Raw genomic sequence first — 14,871 nt, forward strand, 5'->3', positions numbered from 1 at the left:
TAAAATATTATATACATAAATATTTATTTGCTATTAAGTTACTCAATGTGTTGAAAGACTGGAGATGACTTTAGCTTGGATAGAAGGGAAAATAATGGAGTTGGAATTGAGCTTGGGTATAAAAAAAAATTTGTTGCAACGTGGCTAATGTCATAGATTACCCAAACGTGTCGAAATAATGCTTACATGTCGACGAAATGCTTAAGGAATTCCGGTAGCGTCGTCGGGGCCACAAAAAAAGACTATCCAAACAAAATGTTTGACTAATTGCCGTGTAGTTATGGGCTGGGCGTGACATGTTTAATATAAAAGTAATAGATCGAAAAGTATATTATGAACTTACTCAATCAAATGCCAGTTGTAGATGAAAGCTGATCCTAAATTACGAATCCATACTCGTGTTCGTGTATAGAAATGTATTAAAATATATCAAATATTAAAATTTAAATACAACTATAAACTATATTAAGTAGGTTTTGTAGAATACAATTTTATGACAAGATTATGAACAAGATATGAACAAGATGTATAACGAAGTAAATATAGTCTAAAGTAAAAAAATTCTCAGTTATTTTCTAAGCACCTAATTGGAGAAAAAAGCGGGTACGTGGATACCGCGGGTACTTGTGTATTAAGTGTCGCGATGAGTGTCTGTATGGATGAGTTAAATTTGAATTCAATGGTATAATTATGTAAAATAATAGTTTATGAACAACGACTGACGACTCTTAGTGAAAACAGTCGTCAGTATTATTAAGTATATTTTCATACTATAGTAATTAATACAGAAGGTCAGTAGGTCAAATGATTTTTATCCAAGAAAATTGCATTTTAAAATATAACTGCGTGTATAAAATATAATAATACACCCACTTTGAAAATTTCAAGTACCCCCGAATAATATTTTTAAATTACAACAATATAATTAAAATCGTTATTCTTCGTCTAAATAGGTTACCTACCATCAAATTTCGTCCAAATTCAAACTAAAACATTTACAAAAAAACTGTCATTTTTAGATTTTTTGGTCACAGCATGAACAACTTATGAGCAACTTTGTTTTAAACTATCAATCCTGTTATGGTACATGTATGTTAATGTAATGTTATGTAAATTAAAAAAATAATTTGCATATTTTGTAATGTTGATTAATTTTTTTTAAATTTTAACTTTTCAGCTTATAAAATGTTTTACGTTTGTATTATATTCGAAACCTAATGTTTGCCATGGCTGTTAATTGTCTGTACATCTCAAAATGCTCACAACTTGCTTTAAAATTTAAATATAATACCTCTGAGGTGAACTAAATAATAATCTTACCTATACATTTCATAAGTTTAATTCACACAAAGTAACGGAGATATACGTGATCTGCTGAGCGTAACATTTGATATGTTAAGTACTTGTAAGTTGTAAAACGGAGACAACAAAATATGTCAGTGTCTTAAAGATTAATCGTCGTCGACATTAAAACCGAGGAGATGGCAACTTGACAACGACATCGTGAAATGTTTGGATAGTTACTTGTTTTTTAACTGATCAATAAACGAAATATACATTGGTTTTACTTATACTTATAACTTATAGATATCGAATTCATGTCCGATTGATTTTGCGGTTATCGCTTTCGTGATGCCAAACTTTTTACGTTCATTATTACGATCCATTTTCGTTGAAATAATAATACAATCGACTTCCGATAGTAATTCAAACCTTCAATAATTTGAAAATGTTGGTAATTTGAAATAATTGCTTGTTTCGTTAAAAATATCACAGTAGTTCAAATAAAAACAATGCATAGGTACATCGTACATGTACACTCGGTAATTTGTAGTAACATTTGAATTAACTAGCCGTCGACAAACGACAATTTGAAGTTTAGCGCTCGGCAATTTGAAGTGTACCTACCCACCAAAATGTATTTCTTATAATCTTATCGTTAATAAATTATTAATTATAATTTATCTAATAATTGTGTTTAAATTTAGCTTATTATTTCAGTAATTCGAATTATTTTTTTACCCTTTTGATATTTCGTCTTACAAACGTACAACATAGCGTGGTAAATTCTAAAATTATAGTGAATTATAGTGAATTGGAGCTTATTGTCTAATGCATCTAGGAGACTTTTATTGATATTTATATAAACAAGATATTTTGACATTCTTGAAAACGTACAATCTTTGTACATTTTAAAATGATTATAACTTACTCAAAAATAAAAATATTTATAAAAACCGAGGTCCGAGATGCCTTAGATAATTGCCTTACCTTTAAATTGTATAATGGGTCAATTTATACTAAATCAAAAATAACAGAATAAAATTGTTTAGAGCTAACATAAAATTAGCTTTGTTTTAGGCACCTAAGACTGAAAAAACGAATGCGGGTGTCACATTCTCTTATTGATGAAATTATTCAAATTCTTAATCATACTCAAAGACCATTTTTTTTAAATAATCGAATTTTTTTGTAGTATTAAGGACTGTGGTGACTCAAACTTATGCTTTTCAAATGTAATTTATTTACTAGACATATAATTTTTCTGAAAGAGTACTCGAAGGATAATAGGTTCATGATAATGGGCTTGGAAGATATGGGGGCTACGGTAATTTAAAAATGTTGGTGCTTTATATTAATTTATTAAAATTAATAATTTTTAAATATGGTCCAAGTATAATAAATACTAGATCCAATACTACATCAGCTGTTTTATACTTTAATATTTTTGTTAAACTACTTTAAAGGTAATATCCTTAGAATAAACATTTTTATAGATGATAAGCTACTGACTTGAATTTAGAATTGAGTACATACATCAAAATGTTATTATAGCTAAGGTTTAAAAATATTATGCTTGGATTCTTGAAACTTTAAAAATATATTATGATATTTTATACAACAATGAGATTTTTAAATGCAATTTTTTTAGCAATAAGTAATTAACCCTGCATAATAATAATGCTTCATATTATAATAAATTACTTAAATCACAATAATATCATAAAATACAAGTATACTTGGTAATACCATAGGCTGACAGTCTTTGCTCAGAATTGTATTTTGCATATAATGATTTTATATCATTGAATTCAAATTTAATAGTTATTCATTACAGTGAACTCTCTTAATACTTAATGTACAGCAGAGCATTACCCACTTGTCTGCTTCTTTTAGTTTGAATTACTTAAGGTATTGCAATTATACAATAGTTAATTTTGTATTTATTTTAATAGAATATGAAGCTTTAGCCTTTTGTATGTTAAGAATTAAGTTATAATTGAAAATATCTAACAATGAATATAATCTAAGTTAAATGAATAGGAACTCAATACCCAATAGATAAATAAATAGCAATTCAAATAAAATTATTAATAATTATCTGAATGAACAATGAGTAGTCACTTATCGTACATTTTTAGTAAACTCTAATAAACTGTAATTATTGTATGAATTATTGTATTTAGAAAATTCCTTTTTATAACATTTATTTTTAAAAATTACTATTTGTAACAATCAAAGAATTTGAGTGGTTCAAAAAATTTATAACCATTTCACTCCTCCAGACGTACTATTACGTTCCTGTGTTGTATAATATTATCATTTACCAGCAATGGTACAATTGTAGGACACCCTGACTCACAAAATTTTAGACTTAAATAATTACATCAAACCAGTATAGATCTCAGAACAAAATTAAAAAAAAAACTTTATTATTAGTAGGTTGCTGAGCATAAATAATGTAGCAATGAACAGGTTAATTGATGAATGATTTGTTTGAAAATCTGTAGTTTCAAATTATTTATTTAGAATATATGTTAATATTACCTTTGTAATTACCATCTGTACCTAATGGAATGATTTTTATCTTACAAACAATTTGATTCTAATAACATACTAACAAGGTTTAAAAAAAAAATGGAACACCAAGTGCAGAAAAATACAGCAATATTTTTATTTTAAATTATTAAAATAAAAACTGAAAAAATTAAATGATAATAAATACAATTGGCCAACATGTAAAAAAAAAAAATGTATATAAAAATGATGAATGAAGTAAACAAACAAAATTGGCTGTATCAAATATATTTTATTTTAAAAACTTTTTTCTTATTTCTTTTTAAATACTTAAGTTTAATGAAAATGATTAGGTTGTAATAAGTTCAAACCACTCCCTAAGTGCATCACTTAAAACACCAGGCAATTTATCTACATCCCTTAAAATAACATAGAATGGAAATGGAAAATTGTCCATGTATGATTCAATACGAACAGAATTATTTTCAAATACGGGCATTTTGATGTCCAGGATAGATTCCTAAAAAAAAATATATTAATTAATAATTAATAATTTTTTGAGACAATAATGTGTTATTAACAATAATTAACAATAAATATTATTAACAATAATTAATATTTTTTACATACACAATATATCCAATTTTTTAAAACTATTAAATAAAGCTTTTTACTATCTAATATTTTGAATTTACCTTTGATTTAGGATTGTCAATAACAATGAAAACAATAAATATTCCATTGACTTTAGCTGCTCTGATGGCATTTTTTACAACATCTGGTCCTTCGCTTTTTATACCACGACCATCACTCATTATAACCAATAATTGAGCTGGTCGATCACCAGCATCTAATTGTCCTCTATCTTCAAATACCGCTGTAGCTAGTTCTATAAGCTCACCAACTTTGGTCTTTTGTTCATCGAAGGTAAAATTTTGTATTAGCTTACAACCTGTTTGATCACTAAAAGGTTCACCCAGTGGGTGAACAATTCTAGTTTGTTCACCAAAACTCATAACTCCTAACTCTCCAGCTTCCACTAATGTAAGAGCTTTACTTACAAGTGCTAGGGACTCAAAGGCTAGCTGAAAACAAAAATATTTAAGACATTATTAACAAATATTTAAGACATTATTAACATATTATTTACTATTGTAAATATTCAAACATACGTTTTCTTTTTGTAACATATTTTATTTACAAAGTATATAAGTTAATAAATTAATAGTAAGGATATTATTAATAGCCAAGTGTCATGGGAGATAATGTCTACTAACAAGGGCTTACCCAAGGGAGCCAAGCTAACTAATATATTAATGTTTAACAAAAGTTAAAATTTGAAAATAAGTAGGGGAGAGGGTTATATTTGAGCTATGAGACACATCTCATTGTTCATATTTTGGTTTTATTTTATTTTTCAGTAATTATATCGCTGTTGCGCCATCGATCACTGTAAACTCATTATCGTGGATGGTTTTTAATTTACAGTTTTTTTTATCTCTCGTATGATATTGTCTAAAATATAATATGAGTATAAATAATATTGCCATTAATATTGATTTATTTTTAAATATCTCCCTAACCGAGAGACTCATTCCTAGCCACTGGATATTATCTACATTATTAAAACAAATCATTAAAAGTTAAGTATTTTTTTAAAACTATAAGTACTTAATTAATTTTTGATCAATAATTAATTAATGTAATTATACAATAAACAAAAGTTTAAGGTCTAGAATAAAAAATACTTTTAACATAAACTGATAATATGCTCATTATAGAAGTTAGCGTTAGTTACATGACATATAAATGTAAGTATATTTTCAAAATAAAATAATTATTATAAACTTAACTTAATTTAGTTATAAAACATTTTTTATTAGAAAAGATCAATGCATTAAGATATATCATAAACTTATAATAACATTCTCATAGATATATTATGATTGGAGTAATCAAGGTTTCAACTTTTAAATTAAGTATATTGATTATTTATTCATAGCATATAATAGACTTACAATTTTAGCATGACTATCCATCATGCTACTCGAATTATCAACTGCCATAATAATTTGATACTGTCGTTTTGATGGTCGAGTCCTTCGAAGCCATATTTTATCTTTTTTAAATTGACTAGCAATATAAGGTATAACACGTCTCATATTTATTCGCCTTCCAGTTCTAAAATCTCCCTGCAACCGAGATGCTTTACTTGGTTCTAAAACCAGTCGCAATTGTTCACTTAATTCTTGAGCTAAGCTAGAAGTTGCATCCACACATTTATTCCATGCCTCATCAGTCTGAATTTCTTTATTTTCACTCTAAAAATAATATATTATTTTCAGTGAATTTAAAAATACATTTATCTTTAAAAACTTACTTCAAGCCACTTGTCAAATTGGCTTCTTATATATTCATTGTGATCTTTTAGATTGGTAGAATCTACATTCTCGGTTTCTTCAACATCTACAGTATGAAATGTTGTTTCCTGGCCACGTTCGGCATAATGAGTTAAAATATCCTCACCATCTACATCAACATGTTCTTCAATAAACTCGTCATCTTCTTTAGAATCGTCTGGGTCATTCATAGAAGATTGATTGTTTCGACTTTTTGTTTTCATTTTTTCTGGCAATATTTCATCACCATTTTTAGTATCACTTTCATTAACATCTTCTTCAATTTCCATCTCATCATCTTTTAATTCTTCACCTGGTTGATTTTCATCATTAGGCAAGGGTCGTTTTTCGAGTTGTTCCTAAAAAAAAAAAAAATTAATACCATAATATTATACTTCAATAAAAAGTACCAACAGTTGTTGCGGCATCTAATGTTTCAGTATCTCCGTCTTTAGACTCTTTGACATGTTTAAATAGCTCTCCTTTTTTGTTTTCGGCGTCTTTATCATCATTTATACCATTTTCATTATCACTATTTTCATCTTGGGTGTCAGTTGTTTTAAGCCTTTTTTTCATAGGACCGTTGCTTTCAGCTGAAAGAAAAATAATAATTAACAAAATTTAATATACAATAAACGTAATACTTAATAAATACTTCATAAAAAGCTTAGCAGATTATAATCAGTAAGAGTTACGAAAAGTGGTTGGAAATTATATAATTTAAAATTACAATACTTAAAACTACTGATACATATTGTTCATAATAAACGTTTCTTACCTAAGGTTCTATCCATATCCTTCTCACCAGGTTTCATTCTTCTTTTCTTATCCTTAGTACCAGGTTCTTCACTTTGAGCACCTCTATCTTCATTAACACTATGTCCTTCTTTGGTATCTTTACTTTCCCTTTGAGATTGGCCAACGCCTTGTTGTTCAGGACCTGTGGCTTCTTCTTTATTAAATTCAATATCCTCATTTTTATCTTGTCCATCAGAATTTTCGCAAACTTGATCTTTAGAGCCACCGTTATCAAGATTTGAAGGTTGAACTTCTGATTTACTTGGGTCATCTTCTGAAGGCTTAGCATTTTCAACATTTTGGTTTTTATCTTCTTCTTTAGGTTCTTCTCCTGTTTTATTTTCGTCTTTTTTACCACCATCGTTATTTGTATCATCGTCTATGTTTGATTCTTCTAATTCTTCATTACTCTCAGTTGCTTTAGTGTCATCAATTTTATTTTCATCACCCATTTCTTCATCACTGGTGTCTTCCAATTCATTATTATCTTTAAGTTTTTCATCAGGTTCTTCGTTGTCTATTTCTGCATTCTCCATATTTTCTTTCATGGCATCAATATCGAAAGGATTCTCATCTCCTTCTTCGTTATCATTCATTTCACCTTCATCCAACTGAAGGTCATTAGGTAAATCCATTGGTTCAGGCTCAGGTGGGGGTTGTAAGTCTCCATGGTGAGGATCTGTATGGTCTTCACCAGTTTCTTCTCCATTTTCATCCATTTCATTTATATCTTTTTTGCTATTTTTTTGATCTATATCTTCCCTTTTATCTTGTTCTTCAACATTGTCATTATCATTTTTTGCTCCAAGTTCTTTGTCTCCCATAGTTTCTCCTCCTTTACCATCCTCTTCTTTTAAATTTTCTTGTTCATCACAATCATCATCTTCAGAATCGCTACCCCATAATTTTTCATCTAATGTCTCTGCACCTTCCCCAGTTTCTCCCATCTCTTTGTCATCATTGTCCTCTTCATTATTTTCATCGTCTGAAACTTCATTTTCATCTTTATCCATATCATGTAATTTTCCGTCAAAATCATCTGACATTTCAACACCTTTTTCTTCTTCCTAATAAATTACAAACATATTGTATTAAAACTATTTAACATATTAACTAATAAATTACTTTAAGATCTTTATCTTGTACAGCTTCATTGTTATAATCTTTTTTGGCATCTTCAAGTTGATCTTGGCTTTCAATTTGATCGGACACATCTTTGGCACCTTCGCCATCAGTTAGGCCCATACCACTTTTTCCATCAGATTGTGTGCCATCTTCGCCTTCTAACAACTCATCGGGTATACAAAATCCCTTAAAAGAAAAGAATTAAATCTATTTTAGTAAAATCAAAAACATTTTAACAATTTTAAATAAACATACATTTGAAGCGAGATCCGTGAATAAAGTAGATAGTAAATAGTTCATTTTTGATAGAACTCTATAAACTGTTGTTTGTTGAGTAATAAAATATTGAACTAATAATGTATACTGTTCAAATATTGGAAGACAAGTTCTTAATACATTACTACCAGTTGATGATTTAAGCACCTTTTTAAGTTGCTTATTAATTGAGATTATATCACAATCCTCTAAGTCAGAAGACAATGGTTGAGTAATCAAACATTTTAATAACTTTTCTTCTTCCTTATCTTCTTTAATGTCCGTATGTTTTTTATAAAGTTTTTCAACTGCTAAAAGGACTTGATTAATTAAACTATTTATTTCTTCTAATGGTGGTTCATTAGCATCAGATACAAAAGGCTGGCGTTCAATTTGGTGGTTTTCAATTGAATAAATATCGTTTATCCAAGCAGTTTTGTAAAACCTACTAATATATTGCGTAATTTGCTCACATACAAGAATAGATGCATCATACTTTTCATAAACCATAAAATTTATATCACACAATTTCATTGCATTGTATGTTTTTTCATCTATTATTGAATCTAGTGTATTATGTGTTAATTTAATAATATCATCTACATTATCTGAAATCTCCTTTGAAGGTTGTTCTTTATCAGAGTCACGTGGTGATATACCTAGTAACGATGTTATAGAATCATTTGATGTAGAATCTATATTTTCACTACCACATTGCAATGCAATTTTAAATTGTTGCAAAAGATTGATGCTGTTGACTATATAATTGACGGGTTGCTAAAAAAAAATAATTTTATAGTTAACTTTACAAAGTACTTATGAAGTTAATTAAAGTGCAAATATTTTAATAAAATATACTATTATTATTATAATAGTAATACAAAATACATTATAAACTGCATTAATATATGCTAGGGTGACCATACGTCCCGTATTATACGGGACCCATTTTGTCCCGTATTTTCAAGTAGGTCCCGTATTAATCCCGTTTTTCTCTCTATTGTTAATTTATTTATTTTTTTTTTTTATTCTACGATATTTTTGTATCACAATATTCAATAGAACATCTAATCTATACTTATCAGCATTATTTTTAGATTCTTGTCTTGACAACAAATTATTATAACTGCTGTGGGTTGAAAATAGAGAACTAATAATGTCATATCATTATCGACAACGTTAAACCTACAAAATGTTATTAATATTATTATATTGATGTGTGAAGTCGTCTACTAAATAAGTACAATTCCATCCGCCACAACCAGTTTGTTGTCAAATATAATGTCTATTTTTATTTTATAATATCTATGTAAAATTATAAATATAATTTTTTATTAATATTTATACATGAGTGTCGAGTTCACGTCTTCACGATAACATTCAGTGTAGTCGTAGTCGTAGTGACGTAGTAGCGTGAAGTTTATTAAGCTTATTTAAAATTCAAAATATAATTTTTTATTAATATTTATACATGAGTGTCGAGTTCACGTCTTCACGATAACATCCAGTGTAGTCGTAGTCGTAGAGACGTAGTAGCGTGAAGTTTATTAAGCTTATTTAAAATTCAGTATACCATACTACCTAATTTGTTTTTAAAAATTATTTCTAAATTAAGAAATTTATGTGCCATCGTCATCAAAATAATTTTTTTTGGACTTTTGTGTACATATTATACTTATTAATATTTTATTTGTATTTAAAAACTATTATACAGCATACATTTAATTTGTTTTTTATATTAATATATTTAGTTAAAATTAGAATTTCCTTTTTTTTTTTTAGTTAGGTAACTAAAGTGTCCCGTATTTTCATTTTATTTTTATGGTCACCCTAATATATGCATTCCTTATAAGGTTAGAACCATATTAATTGTATTATTGATATTTTATTCAAATATTTAAATTTAACCAATTTACCTGAAAAACTTCGGATGGATCAAATTTAATACGATTCGATTCCGTAATAATTTTAGATAAGTATGTCATACTACGGATGTTGACTAGACACTCTATGTGCGAAGCTAAGATTTTTTTAGTTTTCCATGTCATATTCTAGAAATAGTATATCGTTATTATTATAATGTTATGATATGATATTTAAAAAAGACATGTTACCTTTAAATCATTGATAAACCCTTTAATACGATCCATTTCTTGTTGGCCTAACTTTGGAGTTTCAGAAGCATTTTTAAGAGCAGTATTTTGTGATACAGATTTTAAAAAATATGATTCACAATCAGACCAAGCACATCGCAAATCATTATCTGCCGGACTGAAATAGAAAACAGATAAAATTAAATAATATTATATGTATATATATGGATGTGACAGTCAAAGATAATATAGAAACTTGATAAGACTGATGAGAACTGCCAAAACATTCACTCAATAGATTTTTAAAAAATAAAAAATATTAGTATTTAAACATACATTTATTTGTAAAGCTCATTAAAATAAACTTTTGTTGTGCTTTATAATTTATATATTTAACATAACATGATTAATATCGTTAACTGTAATATATACATAGTGTTTGGAGAGAACATCGTATATGAATGCACATTAATGGTTCACGTCCATATTTAATGAACAATTACATAACGTCACTCATTTTTTCAAATAGAAGACAAACGTTAACAGCGTTTATAGTTTTGATGAATTTGTAATGATGGTTTTTAAGATGTTCAATTTATTTAAAATTTAATATGCATAATATAATATAATGCAATTTATCTAATATATTTATTTAATAATGAATATAAAAATAAAATACTTGAAATTCCAGTGGCAAGGCTTGACATTAACAACAATAACATTAAGATTTCCCCGATATTATATTATTATTTAAACAATTCATGAAAGTAAAATAAATATTTAAATAAACGTCTTCATTTTTTCAAAGAACATGATCATGTTCATTTGAATAGGACACGAATGTGAATAAATTAATTTTTTAGTGAATGTTTCGACCACTGCATGGTACATGCATTTATATTTAAACTTTTTATATATTTTAACTTAAGCATAATAAGGGCATATTTTCGCTTACTTGGGAGTTAGAGATTCAAGTGCAGCATTTATATCTATTGGTGGTAAACGAGCAAATTCAATAGAACAATCCATTTGTTCACAACCCATTAAACCAGCTTTATAAGACAAGCCAATACGTTGTAAGGCTTTAAATAGTTCAGATAATGCTTTACGCTTTTGTTGCAAAATTTGTTTTGCTTGAGATTTTTGTTTATCTTTAGAACTTTCTGGATCAACGTTTAGATCACGTAGTTCTTGACTCGATTCCATTATCCCATTTACAAAATCGTTTAATTCAATAATGTGTTCAGAATAACCACAGTTAGTCATTATTTTACCAGAAATTGTAAATAACTTTTTGGAATATTTGTTAATATTGGTAAGGATATTATATGAGCTTGATGGCAAAGTATACTAAGACAACAATTGTTATATTAATACAAAAAACATTTAATAGTTGTATAATAATTGCATATTTACCAAAGTTATCTCACAGTTTTCCAAATATTTATCAATCTCAAAAATAGGTACTTCATACTTATCAGCCTTAGTACTTAATATTCCTGTTTGTGTAGTCATCGCAAATGATGCAGGATTATTCAAAATTTCCTATAGAAATAAAAACATAAATAATTAATAATGTATATTTAAGCAGTTTTGTAATTTATGTTACCTCATACTCTCGTGTATATTTGTGTAAGGTTTGTTGAACTTTAGTCACAGTTTCTTTTACAGACCAGTAGTTAATATCATTCCATTTTACTATTTTTACAAAATCTTGTAACTTTTTCTTGGTATCAGCACTTAAAGTTTCAATGCGAAGATTTATACAATCTTTAAATTGGGAATAATATTTATAAAGATTCCAAGATGCACTACACAATTCAATTTGCTCTTTAGTTTTTTCCCTACAAATTACGTCACAATGGAATGTATAAAGTAATTCTAATCTTGCCATATATTGGCCTAAGGAAGAACTTTCCATAAACTTTTGTACAGCAGTTACTAGCTGCTGAAAACTATCTTGTTTGTGAAGGTATGCTTGGAAAATTGAATACAAATGAAACCACCATTTAGATGAATCATTTTGAATCCTATTAAATAAATTGTATGTGCTTAGTTTTGAAGGAAAAATATTAAATTAAACAAATTTAGTCTTACTTTTTAAGTGAAGTTTTTAAACAATCCTTCCAAGTACTCAACTCAAGACTCCTAAATTCTTGGATATAATGAGTTACAGATAATGTTAACTCGCGAACACTAATACCACGATGAGCAACTTCTTCCCATTCATGGAGCTTGGTTAAAAGAAGTTCTAGGCCAATGAGAAAACGACATGTTGGACTTGACCAGTCAAAATTCATTATACGTTCCACTACTTTGATTATCTAAAAAATAAATGAATATTATTATTTCATGAAAATTCTAAAAAACAAATAGAGGCTCACCGTTTGTAATGTAGGATGATCTGGCCATTCATGTAATAACTTATGAATATGATCTTCTACATTTTTAAGGACTTCGTAAGTCTTTTTAGCATACTCTAAATTAGAATCTCTATAAAAATCATAATAACCCTTAGTATCAAGTTGTTTTGGATTATTTGCTATATCAGTAGCCAATAAAAGCCATGGTAACATTTTATTATCCATTGAACAATCCAAATACATAAATTTGGACATTAATAGTTTTCCAAACAAACAAAATCTGTCGGAAAATGAATTTTTCACTCTAATAATAGCATTTTTCTGATCAAATTCTTCTGGAGATACTGTTAACCAATGAGCTTTAGCGGCTGGTCTTACTAAATCAGTATGTAATCGACAAATATCATTTATATCTTTATCAGTTAGATTGTAGATTTCTTGAGGAACAGAATCAATTGAAATATCATTATCAAGTGTTAAGGGTCCCTCAATATCATCAAAATCAGAATGTTTAGTAGTTGGGAATTGACGAGCAACTCCTTGGGAAATTTCAATTTCTTCCGATGTAGTTTCACAGAATGATTTTTGTTTATATATGCTATCTTCTTCGCGCTTTTTGTTTTCTTCTTCTTCTTGAAGTCGTTTCCAATTCACCACAAACTTTTCAAGAACACATTCAATGGATCTCATGTATTGTTCAGTTCTATATGATTTATTACTCAAATACATCATATTATTTAATTCTTCTAAGCACAACTTATACCACCTTAAAGAAATAACATAATGTAAGTCATATATAAAAATTAAGCAAAGTAATGAGGTATTTACCGAAATTTGTCACTTATATTCATTGAAACAGCTTCATCCATATTTGTCATTTTTATAATATTTGGACAAAATCGTGGAAATTCCCCAAATAATGTTAATAATTCTACATCTTCTCTAGTAACATTTTTGTCCCTTGGTATAGACCACTTATAATGATTCTTTAACATCCTCATTCCATATCTCATCTAAATAAGTTTTAAAGGTTGTTACTTAAAAATAATAAATAATTTCATATTTTAATTTTACTTGATTAATAGAAAGAATTATTCCAGTAAGAAGATCTGGATAAGCTGCATATTTTTCATTTAAGTTATCATGAAAATTAGAAACAGAACTAAGCCAGTTATCCATTTCATTCACAAGAGCTTCAGGATCAGAGTTTGAATCTATCATGTTGTAAGTATTGCTTTCCAAACCGTACATTTTTGAAAAACGATTAACTTCCTAGAAATGTATATATATATAGAAATGTTTATAAATTAAGTTTTAATTTTAAAAATAATAATAATAATAACAAAAAAATTTACTTCTAATATAACATTGTATAGTGGAGGTTCTGGCCTATAGCCAACCTTAAGTCTTTGTCCATTTAATATCTTAAGTCTTTGATGATAATAAACTTTAAATGGATATATATGTGATACACAGTCGACCTTACAAAATTGTTCTTCGGCATATACTCTTTTAGCAATTTTAGCTTTCTAAAAATTTTTTTTTTTATTTATAATAAATCATTAGTTAGACATAATTAATGTAATTGAATATTATACCTCAGCTTTATAACACTCAAACCGTACTACAGCTTTTTGTAACGGATCAACAGGACTAACGGATGTTGAAATTTCAAGTAAGCACATGCCAGATAATACCCATAAGCAACCAGCATTAAATTGTAATTGTTTAATTAAGTTATCACGTTCAATGTTTGTTAGGTGTTTTTTATGATTGAACAAATGTAAATCTCTAACAATATGTGATACTAATTTAGCAGTATCAAAAATAGCTTTCACCATGGTTTTATGGTTGCCAACTATAGCATTAATTGCACTCTGACATTCAAGAGTGTCTCTCGCTTCATGTACATCTTGAAGAAAGTTGAAATCAGGAGGTAAAAATGGTGTGAAGAACAATTCTACAAGCTTCAACAATGTTTCAATATTTTCAAAACTATAAAAGAAAACAATAATTATAAAATACACATAATATACAACA

The 14,871-nt window shown here is 27.7% G+C and overlaps 1 protein-coding gene across 2 annotated transcripts in view; it reads right to left on the reverse strand.

The window, feature by feature from the left end:
- Positions 1-4,032: 4,032 nt before the first annotated feature.
- Positions 4,033-14,871, reverse strand: part of LOC111035027 (midasin) — a 32,120-nt gene continuing 21,281 nt past the window's right edge. For both annotated transcript variants that reach the window (XM_022316525.1, XM_022316517.1), the window contains exons 37-55: positions 14,430-14,826; positions 14,187-14,360; positions 13,906-14,103; positions 13,660-13,844; positions 12,853-13,597; positions 12,566-12,792; positions 12,078-12,498; positions 11,885-12,013; positions 11,424-11,818; positions 10,490-10,646; positions 10,292-10,426; positions 8,376-9,152; positions 8,121-8,306; positions 6,976-8,062; positions 6,612-6,790; positions 6,179-6,556; positions 5,817-6,119; positions 4,494-4,883; positions 4,033-4,318 (exon numbers count right to left, since the gene is read on the reverse strand). In XM_022316525.1, the coding sequence (XP_022172217.1) occupies positions 4,148-4,318; positions 4,494-4,883; positions 5,817-6,119; positions 6,179-6,556; positions 6,612-6,790; positions 6,976-8,062; positions 8,121-8,306; positions 8,376-9,152; positions 10,292-10,426; positions 10,490-10,646; positions 11,424-11,818; positions 11,885-12,013; positions 12,078-12,498; positions 12,566-12,792; positions 12,853-13,597; positions 13,660-13,844; positions 13,906-14,103; positions 14,187-14,360; positions 14,430-14,826 (6,634 nt within the window). In that variant the 3' untranslated portion in view covers positions 4,033-4,147. The remainder of the gene's footprint in view (positions 4,319-4,493; positions 4,884-5,816; positions 6,120-6,178; positions 6,557-6,611; positions 6,791-6,975; positions 8,063-8,120; positions 8,307-8,375; positions 9,153-10,291; positions 10,427-10,489; positions 10,647-11,423; positions 11,819-11,884; positions 12,014-12,077; positions 12,499-12,565; positions 12,793-12,852; positions 13,598-13,659; positions 13,845-13,905; positions 14,104-14,186; positions 14,361-14,429; positions 14,827-14,871) is intronic.

The sequence above is a fragment of the Myzus persicae genome, unplaced genomic scaffold (genome assembly GCF_001856785.1).
Source record: "Myzus persicae strain clone G006 unplaced genomic scaffold, MPER_G0061.0, whole genome shotgun sequence".
NCBI classification, from domain to species: Eukaryota; Metazoa; Arthropoda; class Insecta; order Hemiptera; family Aphididae; genus Myzus; species Myzus persicae.